The following is a 14,861-nucleotide window of genomic DNA, read 5'->3' as shown; positions in this document are numbered from 1 at the left end:
CTCCGTCTTCCAGGTTCAAGTGATTCTCCTGCCTCAGCCTCCCCAGTAGCTGGGACTATAGGTGCATGCCACCACACCTGGCTACCTTTTGTATTTTTAGTAGAGACGGGGTTTTGCCATGTTGGCCAGGTTGGTCTCGAACTCCTGACCTCAGATGATCCGCCCACCTCAGCCTCCCAAAGTGCTCGGATTACAGGCATGAGCCAACCACGCCCCCCTCTTCTTAGGTTGTATTCTTAATTCCCAGCTCATGGGCATCAATGCCCACCCTGATGAGACCCACACTCAGAAGGAAAACACCAGACACTTACTAATTGTTGAGACGAACATGATGCAGAATCCCGCAAATATGGGAATTGGATAGCCAATTCTGCAAAACACAAACATCAGACAAATCTGGTGACTGCAGGCTATTTTTTTAAGGCTTTATATTGATTTTCTCCTGGCTACCCTTTGGGATCAGACAGATAAGTGTTTGGTGGACTTTTCTGAAAATTCATATACTCAGTGCTTCCTATGTGACCTTTTTGTGTTTGACTGTCTTGGAACGTGAATACATTTATGGACTGCCACTGTGAACAGAAATTTGTTTGGAATAAATGTTAACACAATATTGGCAAGTAACCCAGAACACATCCAAAATACACGGCCCCTATTTCTGTCATTTTTAAAAAATGATTCCTTTAATTATAGTCTTTGCTAAAGCTCTCCCAAAGGAGCCACTGCAATCAAATGATTCGGGTAAAAGGCCATCAAGTGATTCCACTGGCAGACTGCAGTATGTCTAAGAGGCATTAGGAAGCAAGATGTTAAGATCTGCCTTCCCGTTGACCCCATGAGGCCAACCTAGAAAGACAAAGTCTCATTTTCTGTGCAAAATTTCAAAATCCAAATTGCTCCGTGAGACCACTGCTCACCTAGGACTCTGGCGCCAGGTCAACAGGGCTGGTGGAAAGACCCTGGCATTCCCCTATGCCATGTCTGGCTGGACACGTGACCCTGCCACTTAATCTAGGGAGGTCTCCTCTCAGTCCCTCGGAGAGACCACCGCCCACCTCCCAGGACTGGAGTACAGAAAGAGATATGGATGTTAAACTGTTAACACCAGTGCCTAGAGCATAGAAGGTGCCTAAGAAATGTCATCTCCTCCCTCATTCTCTTTCTTCTTTGTCCTCTGTTTCTGCTGGATCAAGTAGACAGCTGGGTCCCTGCTCTGTGGGTGGGGCATGAGGGTACAGGCAGCTTCCCAGCCCCTCTGCCTTGAGAGGAAGCCAACAGTGGCTGAGCTCTTGCCCAACTGAAGGTTTGCTCCAACCCAGAAGAGCCTGAAACATCTCTAAGTCTCTTCTGTCTCTAGCTCTGGACCCTCAGGAACCTGGAGAGGAATCAAATGAATCCAGGAAGGCAGAAGGGCCAAGCATCCTGAGCTCTGGCAACAGCCTGGAAGGGTGGAAGGGTTCTTCCATTCCAGGCTTTAATAAAAAATTGTAATCGGCTGAGCATGATGGCTCATGCCTGTAATCCTGGCACTTTGGGAGGCCGAGGCGGGCGGATCACCTGAGCTCAGGAGTTCAAGACCAGCCTGGGCAACATGGCAAAACCCTGTCTGTACTAAAAAAAAAAAAAACAAACAAAAAAAAAATGAGTCAGGCATGGTAGTGCGCACCTGTAATCCCAACTACTTGGGAGGCTGAGGCACGAGAATTGCTTGAACCTAGAAGGCGGAGGATGTAGTGTGCTGAGATCGTGCCACTGCACTCCAGCCTGGGTGACAGAGTGAGATTCTGTCTCAAAAAATAAAAAATAAAAAATAATCATAGCACCTTCATTTAAAGTTTACACTCAGTTCTCCAAGCATTTACACCCACCAGATTTAGTCATGATTTAATAAGGGCCCTATTTCACCTCCTTATGTTACAGATGAGGAAACTGAGGCATGACATCATGATATCTGTCATTACTTATCAGGTGTCATCAGACTAATTTCACCCGGGCCATTCCCACATGGCTTTTCCTTGTAAATTTTACCACCTCCGCCAGTACCCAAACGGCATATATAGCTTTAAATAGAATCTTTCCAAAAGTTCTCTTGACCATATTCAAATATTTTTTAACTGCTTCACCTGTATCCAGAAACCAAATACCAAAAATACAGAGAGTAACTCACAAGCATGACAGATTCCCAGACAGTCAGTCCCCTCCCACAAACCATGCAAAGATTCCCCTGCTGTGAACAGAGATGAGCTTGTAATTCACAAAGTGGGGCTCCAAGCAAATTGGGTAAACCAGAGAAGAGGCCAGGATTCTGACCCGCAGTTCAGATGGCCATCGGGTGGCAGCTTCTTCTGTCTCAGCCCACCCAGAGCTGATTTTCTGTACCCCTTATTCATGTGGACAAAAGAAACCCAACACCGGGGGCTCACACGGTACTGCAGGATACTGAATCAGGAAACGTCCAGGAGGCTCAGAGAGGAGAACTCACAGGCAATTTATTTTCAGCAACTACAGTTTGTCCCATGAAAGAACGGGCATATGACAATCTTCCTGGCTGTCCTGGAATAAACACAGGCTTCTCCCTCTGCTCAATATATATTTGGAAAATCTAGTTGTTGAAGTACCAATACATATCAAAGCTATTGGAATTAGGGGCTTCACTCTTGTTTCACCAGTTCTTCATTTTGGCTATTTATAAGGCTCTAATATGGAACCCTTCAGGCTGCAGGGACATCCCTGAAGGCAAATAAGACATCTGTGGCCCTTTCCCAGACTGTAGGCAGAAACACTGGGTGGTTTCAGGACAAAACTCAATAAAATGTGACAACCCTTGTCTGTGGCCCCCATACCACCAGCCATACTGTGCCCACTGTTCGGTCCAGCCAGTATTCCAGGTAACCCATCAGGGCACAGCTGTGGTGGGCTGGAAGCCACTGAGGTCCCTCCCTACCTGAAGACTCAGACATTCCCACGACTGTAGGCAGGGAACCAGCATGCTGGGTGGCCTGAGATTCCAAGGGAGGGTAGCTGGTTCTACCCATTTTTCAGAGGATCAACACTGAGGCTCGGGAAGGTGAATTACTTGCCCCAAATTCAAGGCTACAGGCATACCTTGAGTGTGTTAACATGTGCTAGGCCCTGCTGATGTGCACCTGGGTGGGGACGCTGGAGCACATGGGATGGAGAGTGCACAGTTTCACTGAAAACCACAGGGTTTGTGCCCACAGAGGGTTCTTTTTACCATTCGAGGTGCTGTGTTTTCTTTAGAAACACTGCAGCTACTGTTTTTCTTTTTAATTTTCTTTGGGATTTTAACAATGCATGTATGGAATAAACGAATATCAAAGCTAGAAGGAAACTCAAGGGCTAGCCAGTCCAAACCCTCACCTTAGATGAGAAAGCTGAGGTTCAGAGACAGAGTGGCTCACCCATGGCTGCAGAGCAAGCCAATGGCTTCAGATACAACCAGGCTCATGTTGCCGCCTCCTCGGTACCGGACACACCTGTGCCTGCACTTTCAACACAGGCCAAGCCACTGCACGGGCTGCTCAGTGGTAAGCGCTGGGCATCATTTTTCCCCAGAGCTCGGCTTCAAGGCAAAGAAGACTCCCTGGGAAGCTCCTGGGTCTCCGTCCTCAAACTCTTCTGGCCCCTCAGGCACCCACCATAGAAGGAGGGTCGTCCAGCGCCCCTAGTCATTGAGTGGTAGGCAGAAGGACCAAACCCTTTCTGCTTCCCCACAGTATCTCCTAAACAGACAGAAACTCAACTGACATTAGTCACAATCTGTGTCTGAGTTGCCCCCCTTGTCTCAATTCAGGGCCATCTCAATTAAAGTATCGCTAAGCAGAGCCAGATCTGATTCAGCAAACCTTTAGCCAAATGTCATCCTGGCCCACGGTCATCCTCTACAGAGCATCACGAAGCAGTTAATCCAATTTGAGTAAGACTAAAAATCACATAATGAATCCCTAGAAAAACATGTAAAACAATAAAACTTATGTTAATTATATATACTTAGTCATTGGAGAAACCCCATCTGTCCCTAAATGGCCAATGAAGACAATACTTCTCTAGTGTTAATAATTAGCGTATCCTTGCCATAGAGACTAATGGAAGCTCTCTTCTCATGATTGCTAAAACCACAGTTTCCTCTACCATGGTAAATTACAAGAAGCATACAGACTACAGAGCCCCGAAGGGTGCAAACTATCACCAGATGCAACGAGAGACAACAGCTCCCTTCCAGTGATCCCTACACACTCCTAAAAGGTGTGCAGTAAATGAATGTCAGTAAATGGAATGATATCTTCAATTTGCCTGGATATAGTAGGAGGTTTGTCAATCATTTAGTAAATAAAATTCTTCGATTCCGCTTGTCAAAATTCTTAGGTTCTGCTTGTCTTTTTCAGCTACCAGAGAGTTCCAGGGGGCACGGACTTCTCACTTTCCTGGGCGTGAGCCCTGTTCTCTGACACATAGCTTAACAGAGCCTTTGCTTCTCCTAGGAATGTTCTAATTCCACAGCCAGTTTCCTCTGATTTCAGAAGCAAAGACTCGTCAAGCCCTCCCTACCATCCTAACCACATCCAGGATGGGAGATCCCTTCTCAGAACAGCCGGTTTCCCCGTCCATAGAGAAGCTGAAAAGGTCACTGCTTGTTCCTACACAGCCCACTTCAGACCCACTGGCTGAAGCTAGCAAAAAAATAAAATAAAACCACGGTAGATTTCGTAGAGATTTCATGCCCTGTGGCTTCCTCCTTGTCGTTGAGATGTTAGCTAAGATTTGCAAGGAAAAAGAACTGCTTTCAAATATACTAAGTAACTATGGAAATAAATTAAGCCATTGACGCTGGCTTGATAAAAAGCAGATCACCGAGACAATGACAAGCTAAGAAGGAAGCAAGGGAAACGGTCCCCAGCAATGAAGTTAACTCTTTCCCAAGCCAGTCGTTTGGTGTGGAATATCCTTTGGTTCTGAAGATGCAACTATTATTTCAACCTTATGCTAAGCAAGACCACAATGCCATATCGTTACCTGACTGAGGGAAGAGAGAAATGTAAACGTGTTGTCCCATTGTTCATGTGCCTGGAACATTCCTCTTATGTACATATATATCTAAAATTTGCTTCTTAGACCAAATGATGACCAAGTATCACTAGTATAATTTCTGGTACCACCTGCACACAACTGAAATCATGAAATGAATAGTTCAGCCAAAATTATAAAATAAGAGGCAAGAGGCTCCAACATGGAAATCAGGTCAATCCAGCAACCTCAGGCTTTCTTGGAAAGTGTGCTATTGGCCAGGTGATCACTACACACACCCAAATCAAAGGTTTTTGCCACCTAACTGGTCATATATTTTCAGCAGAAATACAGTATCTGAATAACAAATGAAACAGGAAGAATGTGCATCCTATTAGCAGTTAAATGAACCCAAGAATTGTTACTCTATATTTTCAGGGTTTGGTGTGAGAACTTATCGAATATTTAAAAACAACAGACAGGGCCGGGCATGGTGGCTCACGCCTGTAATCCCAGCACTTTGAGAGGCTGAGGCAGGAGGATCACTTGAGGTCAGGAGTTCGAGATCAGCCTGGCCAAACGCTGAAACCCCATCTCTACTAAAATGCAAAAAAAATTAGCCAGGCGTGGTGACATGTAGTCTCAGCTACTCGGGAGGCTGAGGCAGGAGAACTGCTTGAACCTGGGAGGCAGAGGTTGCAGTGAGCTGAGATAGCCCCACTGCACTCCAGCCTGGGCAATAGAGCGAGACCCTGTCTAAATAAATGAATAAATAAACAGGCGGCCTACATTTTGTGACTCCTACCCACAAAAGCCACACACATGGCACCATCACGACTGTGAATAGAGGATTCCAGTTATGGTGTGGTGTGCTGTAGAATGTCTCGATTCAGAGTGGGTCCCACTTCAGTTAAAACAAGCAGCTTTGGAAAAGAATAGCTCTGCCCAGCCTGACTATAGGAGGCTTTCCCCACACATCTTTATGGATGCACGAGGCTGGACCAGTTCACATCAGGGACTGGAAAAAGACTGAATATTTCAGGGACCAGGGAGGTTCCATGTCCACAGGAATCAGGCTGATCTTTTCTAAACTCTCTGCTCATTGATTAAAAGTAGCAAAATCAGCAACTCACCGGGTCTTCAGCAGCTCTGCCTGGTACAACCAGGAAGAGCCCAAGTCAGTGCAAGAAAGACAGATTTTGAGCTGCATTCTTTATTTCTAGTAGCTAAAAGTACAAGCTGTATAATTGTAAGCAGGTGGGAAGAACAGGAAGGGGGGAAGAACAAAGCTTGAAATGGGACAGTCGGAACACGTGGCTACAGTCCTGCCACTGTTGTGGTAAATGCTTTCTCCTCCTGAACTGCAAACTCCTTTGCCTATAAAATGCTAGGACTGGCCCAAAAGCTTTCAGGAAAAATCTCTGCAAGCTCTGATGCTCCATATTTTTAACTACTCTTTAATCAGAAACATATTAACCAATTTTAAAAAGCCTTTCAACACATTTGTTTACAACACTGAAGACTTGAGTCATACATCTTGCTCATGGAGGATGTGATTGGCACAGTTTACATCAAAAGACTGTTTGCAATGGCTCACAAGTTAACTCCTTGAAGACAATTAAAGGCAAATGGAATGCACATTTGTCCCTTCTCTGAATCCATCTGAACTGTGGTGGGAAGCAGAATCTTGGAGTGTCCAGAAGAGCTGCCCAGTCCCCAAATTCATATCTACTGGGCTTGGAAATTATGAGACAAATTACAAATCAGGATCACAATATGAAAATTTATTTGCTCGCTGAGGGCGGTGGCTCACGCCTGTAATCCCAGCACTTTGGGAGGCCGAGGTGGGCAGATCACCTGAGGTCAGGAGTTCGACACCAGCTTGGCCAACATGGTGAAACCTCATCTCTACCAAAAAATACAAAACTTAGCCAGGCATAGTGGTGCACGCCTGTAATCCCAGCTACTGAGGAGACTGAGACATGTGAATTGCTTGAATCCAGGAGGTGGAGGTTGCAGTGAGCCAAGATCACACTGCTGCACTCCAGCCTGGGTGACAGAGCAAAAAAAAAGAAAAAAAAAATTTGTTTGTCCTTCCATATTACCAGGCAGCACTAGAAAATCATTTTCAAATTTACTCGGTAGCTGGACAAAACAGTTGGGGATTACAATTTTGCTCTAGATAATTTCTAAAGTAGATTACTCACCATGAGAATAGACTAAATTTCACAAGTCACAAAATGGAAGATAATGTTTTTGAAGTCCCAAACATGAGCCTGGTGTGGCTACAGCCTCAAAGCCGTTGGAGTATTTAACAGGGGAAAGGGCTCACTGGTTTTAAACAAGCTTCTTCCCCATGGCATAAGCAAAGCATTAAAAATAAGAATGGGATTTTTAAAAAAGCTTTTCATTTGCCATTTGCGTTTGGAAGATTGGAGTACTCACATCATTTCAGCCGAATTTCTAAGTATTACACTGTACGGCTAGTAACGTTCCACCCAAGTGATTGGCAAGGTATTATTACGATAATGTCCTCAATTTTCACATACAATATTTGAGCTGTTTGCTTTCTCAGAATACAAAACCCTGAGCTATTTTCTGTAATTATACCAGATGCATTTTAAGAAGCATTCTTAGTCTTGAAAAAAGGAAAGAAAACAATCCTGCAACTACTGAGGTCTGTTTGGTTTTTCTCCTGAGAACAGAGGAGTCACTGAATGTCACCTTCTTAATGGGCTCACAGTCAGCCCTTCGCTGGGTTAATTTGCTTAGCATATTTTATGTAGCAGCCTTAGAATATTGCTCTGCACAGACTAGAGGGCGGGACATGGCTTGAGATTGTTGAAATCAATTCAATGGCACCCTTCCATCCAGAAAATTCAACTGCAGATGTTGAGAATGTGCTCCTGTCCGACTCAAGCTCCATGTGTCCAAGGCAGCTTGTGCTGGCGGAAAGCCAGATCTGCCATCCCCTCCTTGAGCCCCAGCCACCACCCCAGGCTTCCTCACCTCTCGGTGCCCTTAACCCTAGAGTCGCACAGGGCTCTGCTCTCAGAGCTTGGTTGATTTAATGCTCTGTTGCCACCTTGAAGTGTTTCATAATGTTTGAATGTGGGGCACACATTTTCATTTTGCACTGAGACCCACAAATTATGCAGCCAGTCCTGCGCCCCACTCCCCACGCCAAAGGCAGAGGAAATGTGAAGTTCTCCCTGCTCCCTGCTCCCTGCCCACCTACCCTGCTTAAAATAGTGCTTGATTCACTCATTTCTTTTTGGCTTTGGAATTTCTAATGCCTCCCAACTGCCCCACACAGAATCCCACTCCTTGCTCAGCCCAGCACTTGGGGCCTCTTACAGCCTAGCCCAGCCCTGGTTTCCCCTGCCTCCTTAGTTCCACCGTCTCCTCGCCACCATCTCTTCCATCTCTAGTCTAGTCTTTGTTCCTGCTTCTGGGCCTGGTCTGCAGGTAGGACTCTGGGCACACCCCTCCCCACCATTTCTGGTGTTTTGTAACTTTCACCTAGGTAGCTACACTGCGCACTTGGCAGCCCACCACCAACACTTAACTGTACCAGCTCCCACTCCTTGCACTGACACCTTGGGGGCCTGCCTCCTCCTCTCAGCTGCAAGGCCCTTGTCCTGAGCTTTGAGCCCCCACGGACCAGGCAGAACTGGTCCACCTCAGCTACAGAAGAACAAACACTTCACCAACAGTGGAGAAGTAAACAGTTATTCCAAACAATGTGGGTTCAAAAAAATCTAGAACAGCCTGATTCATCTGAAGCTAGTTTGGGCAGCTTGGATTATCCAGACAATAGCCTCAGTTCTCTTCCTTTCATGCACGTGGACGTGGCTACGTAGCCAGCAGAAGGGAAGAACACAGCCCGTGACCTCGGCATCAACTCGGAGCTCCATCTGCGCACCAGTGCGTCCAACCTTTTCCCACACTCCCTACCTGGTATCTGTGAGAGGCTTTAACATGCCAGTTCCAAAAGAAGACACCTTGGCTCTCTACAGAGAAGTGCACGGCCTGAGGTAGGAGATAAGAGGAGGCCACATGGCTCATAAAATAGGATGACAGCCATGGCGGCTGTAGAGTTCCTGCTGCCAAGGGCGATTCTGACAAATGCACTTACGAAACCTGGCATTTAGACAGGCCAAAGTCCTCCCACTTGGTGGAAGAGGTCCTCTTTATTCTGTCTTCCTTAATATTTTCTTACTTGTTGAGCAACAGAAGAGAGAATAGAATAGGAAATTGTGGTTATCTGGGAACAGAGACATAGGGGAAGGGGACTGGGTTTTCCCCAGCTCACCCACCATGGATTTTCCAGACTCTCACCAATGAGTAAGAAGCAGAATTCCAGGAAGGACATAAGCTAGGACTGATACAAATATCAAACTCTTTGACTAAAGTAGTCTGCCCTACCTGTTGGTCAGTAGTCCTATGAAAGGGTTGGTGATGAGCTGGACGGTGGCTTTCGAGGCAAACAACAGACCAACTTGCACGTTTTCATTCAGGAGGTCTTTGTCTTCACTGGGACAGTCGGAAGGAACAGCGGACGCGTTGGTCACCATGTGCTGTGTGGCGGTCTGATGAAGTGTCAGGTCTCTGGTAGCATTCCCGGTGACCATAGTCGAGTTATCATAATAGGAGAAGATGCTCTGGAAGCTGTCTGAGATGGAGGCCGTGTGCACTGGCCTGGCCGTCTGGATTTCTGTAGCATTCTTCTCATGCTTAATGCTGTACAGATAACTTGGGATGATGGGGACTGGGGATAAGAGCAGAATGGCAAGGTGGTGATCACACTGAAACCCTCTCCAGGAAAAAAGCCAGCAAAAAACTATGGTTGTGTCGGCAGGGAGCAGTGGCTCACACCTGTAATTCCAGGACTTTGGGAAGCTGAGGCAGGTGGATCACCTGAGGTCAGGAGTTCGAGATCAGCCTGGCCAAGATGGAGAAACCCTCTCTCTACTAAAAATACAAAAATTAGCTGGGCGTGGTGGCACCCACCTGTAATCCCAGCTCCTTGGGAGGCTGAGAAAGGAGGATCGCTTGAACCTGGGAGGTGGAAGTTGCAGTGAGCCAAGATTGCACCACTGCACTCCAGCCTGGGTGACAGAGTGAGACTCTGTCTCAAACAAACAAAACAACAATAACAACAACAAAACTATGGTTGTGTCAAATGCCAGAAGAGGTCCAGAGGGTGACAGGTCTACCCCAAAACAGGAGCCCTGTGCCATATGTCCACAACGACATTGGAGCAAGTTCACTTTACTTAGCTCACTAGAAAGAACCATGCCCCCAACGGCCCTGAGAACTGTCTCCTCTCAAAAGGCAGCTGCTGTGCTGAACTGACTGGTCCCAGAGATTCTGTCATTTGTGGGTTTCTTCCACATTGTTCCTTCAAGGAATATTTCAGAAAAGCAAAATGTGGTCTGACGTTAAGAGAGTGCTGACCTGGAGTCAACCAGTGCTTCTAAGAAAGAGAGGCTCAAAAGACTTTCAAATGAATGAATCAAGGAAACAGAAAACTACACTTCATTATGTGTCTTAGAAAAAAATTAACCTGCAGGAAGTAATAACTTGGAAATTCTGCAACAGGCCCACTTCATCCTTATATTACGTGAGTGGGAATCTGCAATTTTTCCTACAACTTGTAAGATTTAAGAATTCCTAAGGCTTTCACAAGGAAAAAGCAAAACTGAAACAGGCCGGGCACGGTGGCTCAGGCCTGTAATCCCAGCACTTTGGGAGGTCGAGGCGGGTAGATCGCCTGAGGTCAGGAGTTCAAGACCAGCCTGGCCAACATGGCAAAATCCTGTCTCTAATAAAAATACAAAAATTAGCCAGCTTTGGTGGGGCATGCCGGTAACCCAGCTACTCGGGAGGCTAATGCAGGAGAATCACTTGAACCCGGGAGGTGGAGGTTGCAGTGAGCCAAGACTGTGCCACTGCCCTCCAGCCTGGGCAACAGAGTGAGACTCCATTTCAAAAAAACAAACAAAAACCAAAATAAAAAGCAACAACAAAAAATACAAATTAAATTGTGAAACATATAATCGAAGCTGTGAGCTCATGTGTCCAATGGAGCATTCGAGCCGAAGCAGAACTAATGCCGTTGGTACTGAACAGGGATGAGCTCCACGGCTCTGATAACTCCTTGAGATGAAACCTATCAGATGCTCTGAAAACTGCTGTGAGAAAACCTGCAAATGGAGAGAAAGGAAACAGCTCCCACCACTTACAGTCTAAATGAGTTGTGATTTTTTTTTCATTCATTAAAAACTGGGATTTTTTTTTTAAGGAAATGCATGCCAAATACTTCTCTGTTAATGGGCCTAATTAAGAGACCTGGATTTCGATTATTTAATTTTTCAAAATTCCATTATAGGAAAAATAATAAAACCAACATTGTTCAAATTGTTCTTGCAATGGTTCCTGAAATATTTCCATCTCAAGTCATTCACTAATACAGTATATCTAAATGTCTTGTTTTTGGAGTAAGGGATCGAAACTTGCTCTTTTAGGTACTACACTAAATTATTAACCTGCCTTTTCGAGTAGCCCAATAATTATTCTAACACGTAATTTTGAACTTTAGGAATTTCTCTTCTGGAACAGAAATCTTTTTCATCGCAGTGAAAGCAGGCAAGAGGATGCGGGAAATTATCAGGGGGAAACATAAGTTCTGGGTCTTATCGGATGTCACAGTTTTTGACCCGAGCATCAGGAAAGCGAAGCCACCAACGCGGCTCCTCCTAGCCCCGGCGCGGCAGCCTGGAGGGGATGTCTTTTTTGCAAAGCGAGTTCTCCAACTTTCCCGGGCCTTGGCGGAGCTCCGGGACCGCGCAGGGGTAAGTGGAGTGCCGGGGAAGGGGCGCTGGGGCTGGGGTGCCGGGGCAGGGGTGCCCTGTCCGCACGTACCCACGACAGTGAGCAGCATGTTGTCCAGCAGCAGCGCCAGGAACACGATGAACAGGATGAGCTTCCGCGAGCGGCGGCTCTCCTGCAGCCAGCGGACCAGCGCCAGCTCGCTCAGGGCCATGGCTCCGGGGCTCCGCTGCGGGCGCGGTGCGCGGTGAGGACCCAAGGCGGCCGGGGACCCCCCCCATTCTCCCGTCCCCTAGGCCGCGGAAGGGCGGGTCAGGGAGCCGCGCGCACCGGCATCCGGGGACACCCCCGGGCGCCCCAGCCTCGGCTCACCTGCCTCGAGCGCGTCCCCACGAGAGCCCGCGCTCCCTGGAAAGAGCGCCCGCGAGCGCCGTCGGGGACCCAATCTGGAGACCCAACCTAGAACCCCGAGGACGCTGCCCTGATCCCCGCCGCCCCCAACTGTGCCACCTCCCAAACTGCACGCTCGGCACCGTGCACCTTGCGCCCTGCGCCCTGCGCCCTGCGCCCTGCGCCCCGGCTGCCCCGGGGTCCCCGCAGCCCCGCCCGCCTAGCTCTGGGGGCCTCCCTGCCTCCCTGCCTCCCCCTGGCCCGCTCCCCTCCGGCACCGCGCCCTGCGAGCAGGGAACCGGGGCCGCGTTACCTCGGGGTCGCTTGCGATGCCTGCCCGGGTCCTCCGTGCCCGCGCCAACGCCCGCACCGCAGTGGGCTCCGTCAGTCCGGGCGGCTCCGGGTCGCAGTCTCCGCCCCAGCGCCCCGCCGCCGCCGCTCAGTTTACCCCGTCCGGCTCTGACGTCACGGCCGGAGGGAGCGGGGATGGGGGGCTGGGGCGCCCCGGCCTCCGCCCGCCCGCGCCGTCGCTGCGCAGGAGGGGCCGCCGCCTCCCTGTCCCCGCCTCGGCCGCGGCCGCGCCTTTTCCCCGGACCCAGCGCGTGGCCGAGTGCCTTGGGGACCCAGGCCTGGGGAAGAGGCAGGGGCGCAGAGGGAAAGAGGTCAGAGAGCCTGGACGAAGAGTGAAGGGCCAGGGACCAAGGCGAGGAGGCACGGACCAGGGCTTTCTTGTGGCTCCAAGTGGTCGCTCGAGCTGCTTTGAATAAATCACGTGGCTCTTTGAGCCTCAGTGTCCCTGAAATGGGCCGTGAGGACGGGAATGATGGCCGCGGGGTGAGATCGCCAGGGGTGACAGGTGCTGGGAGCCAGGGACAGGCTTCTCTTTCCTGAAGAAGCCACCGTTTGCACCCACCATCCCCTCCCCTCTCCGACCTCTGCAGCCCGTTGCGGGGTGCCACTCGGAGGAGCCTTTGAGCCTTGGGCATCCTCAAGAGCTGGTGACATGGAAACGGGGGGGGGGAAGGGGACACTTTTCAGTGTCGCCCTATGGGAGTTGGGGAGGTGAGGGTCCCAGGTCTCAGAAAGTGGGAGCAGTGGGTTTGGGCCTCTGGGACCACTGAGCAGGGGACCCTGGAGGCTAGGTGAGTACACCTGGCCTCAGAGAAAAGGCTAGGGGGCTGGCTGTGGGCGGGGCAGCAGGCCTAGGCCCTGTGTCCTGTACTCTCTCCCCACCATGCTGTGCCTGGGCGTCTGGGTGAGAGGTGGTTCCTAGAGCCAGGGGCCTGCGTGTGGCTGGTGCAGAGCTGTCATCCTCACTGCTAAGGGCTAAGAGCCTGCCTTTGATTTCCAGGTCCCTTTTATAAGCAAAGGAGAAACAAACAGATGCCCTCTGACATCGCTGGAGCTCTGCAGGCCCTCCGAGGGGACCGTGGGAGCAAGAGCTGTTTTCTTGGAAAGCCACCTAGAATAAATGTTACCCTGTCACAGTCTCTTAGCAGAAGAGTGGCCTTGTTTTATTAATGTTAGCTTGTTGACAGCAGGAGGCCACTGAGAACAGCAGTGTGATGTGTGGCTGCCCCCGCTCTCTCCACCTCCCTACTCCCTTGCAGAGACCCCCTGTGCTTCCCATTGCTACCCCATGTGTGAGAAGAGATGGTTGAATAGGTAAGTAGGTCAGGAACATGGGTCTCCAGGATGTCGCAGGATGTGTGCAACTTAAACATTAAACAGGGAGGACAGAAGGAAAACCACTTAGGAGGAGGAAGCAGATGGCAGAGAGCCGTTTAAGATGGCAGGAGGGTATCACTCAGGGAGTGCCCCAGAGTGCTTGTTCTGGAGTTTCAGAACCCAAGGATGCGGACCCTACCCCAGGGACCACATGGGGACAGAGAGGCATTATGGTAAAGGGTGCCTGCCAGGATGCCCAGGTCCCAGTCTGCTACTTCCTTGACTGGTGGCCTTGGGCTGGTTATGTATCCTCTTTGTGGCTTAGTTTCGCCATCTCTGGAATGGGGATACTCACTGGACCTACTGCAGCGTGGTTGTGAGAATTCCAGGGGAATGCATAGGCAGCTCTTAGCACAGTGCCTGGCACAAAGTGAGAGCTCCGTAAGTGCCGGCCCCTCATTCATGCGGTGAATATGTGTTGAGCTCTTACTACGTGCCAGGCACTATGGTTAATGCTGGGGAGACAGTAAAGCCCAGACAAATCCCTGCTGACATTCTGACCTGATAGCAGCATCATAGCGGTGAACACTGGAAGCCACACCAAACTCCAGCCCAGCCAGCTGGATGTAGATGGCTCCAGGGACAATGCCAGCCCAGCGTTCCCGCCTCCGGATCACTGTCACCACCCCTAGATCACTATGGCCTATAACAGACTTTTTGTTGAAACCCCCTAAAAAATGTTTAACAATATGTTTGCTTTACACATTTTCAAGTTGGCATCTAAAATGAGTTTTTTAATCATATATTTACATAGGGTATATTGTATTTATTGACCTTTATGTACAAAATTATTATCTCTCTCTTTTAAATATACCCAAAGGAATTTGTATAAGAACACAAAACTGCCATGTTATACTTAAGAATATAAACAAGTATCCCTTTAA

The 14,861-nt window shown here is 48.9% G+C and overlaps 1 protein-coding gene across 2 annotated transcripts in view; it reads right to left on the bottom strand.

Moving 5' to 3' along the window:
* The window catches only part of SLC18A2 (solute carrier family 18 member A2), a 39,480-nt gene extending 26,785 nt beyond the window's left edge, over positions 1-12,695 (bottom strand). The window contains exons 1-4 of one of the 2 annotated variants that reach the window (XM_521615.9): positions 12,563-12,695; positions 11,953-12,088; positions 9,454-9,796; positions 312-370 (exon numbers count right to left, since the gene is read on the bottom strand). In XM_521615.9, the coding sequence (XP_521615.3) occupies positions 312-370; positions 9,454-9,796; positions 11,953-12,073 (523 nt within the window). In that variant the 5' untranslated portion in view covers positions 12,074-12,088; positions 12,563-12,695. Of the gene's footprint in view, positions 1-311; positions 371-9,453; positions 9,797-11,952; positions 12,134-12,562 lie in introns of those variants that run through there. The other variant, XM_063782169.1, reaches the window with a different exon arrangement.
* Between the last annotated feature and the right edge of the window lie 2,166 nt (positions 12,696-14,861).

Source organism: Pan troglodytes, chromosome 8 (assembly GCF_028858775.2).
Source record: "Pan troglodytes isolate AG18354 chromosome 8, NHGRI_mPanTro3-v2.0_pri, whole genome shotgun sequence".
Taxonomy (NCBI): domain Eukaryota; kingdom Metazoa; phylum Chordata; class Mammalia; order Primates; family Hominidae; genus Pan; species Pan troglodytes.
The sequence above is the reverse complement of the archived record's forward strand: the minus strand, read 5'-3'. Positions and strand labels throughout refer to the sequence as shown.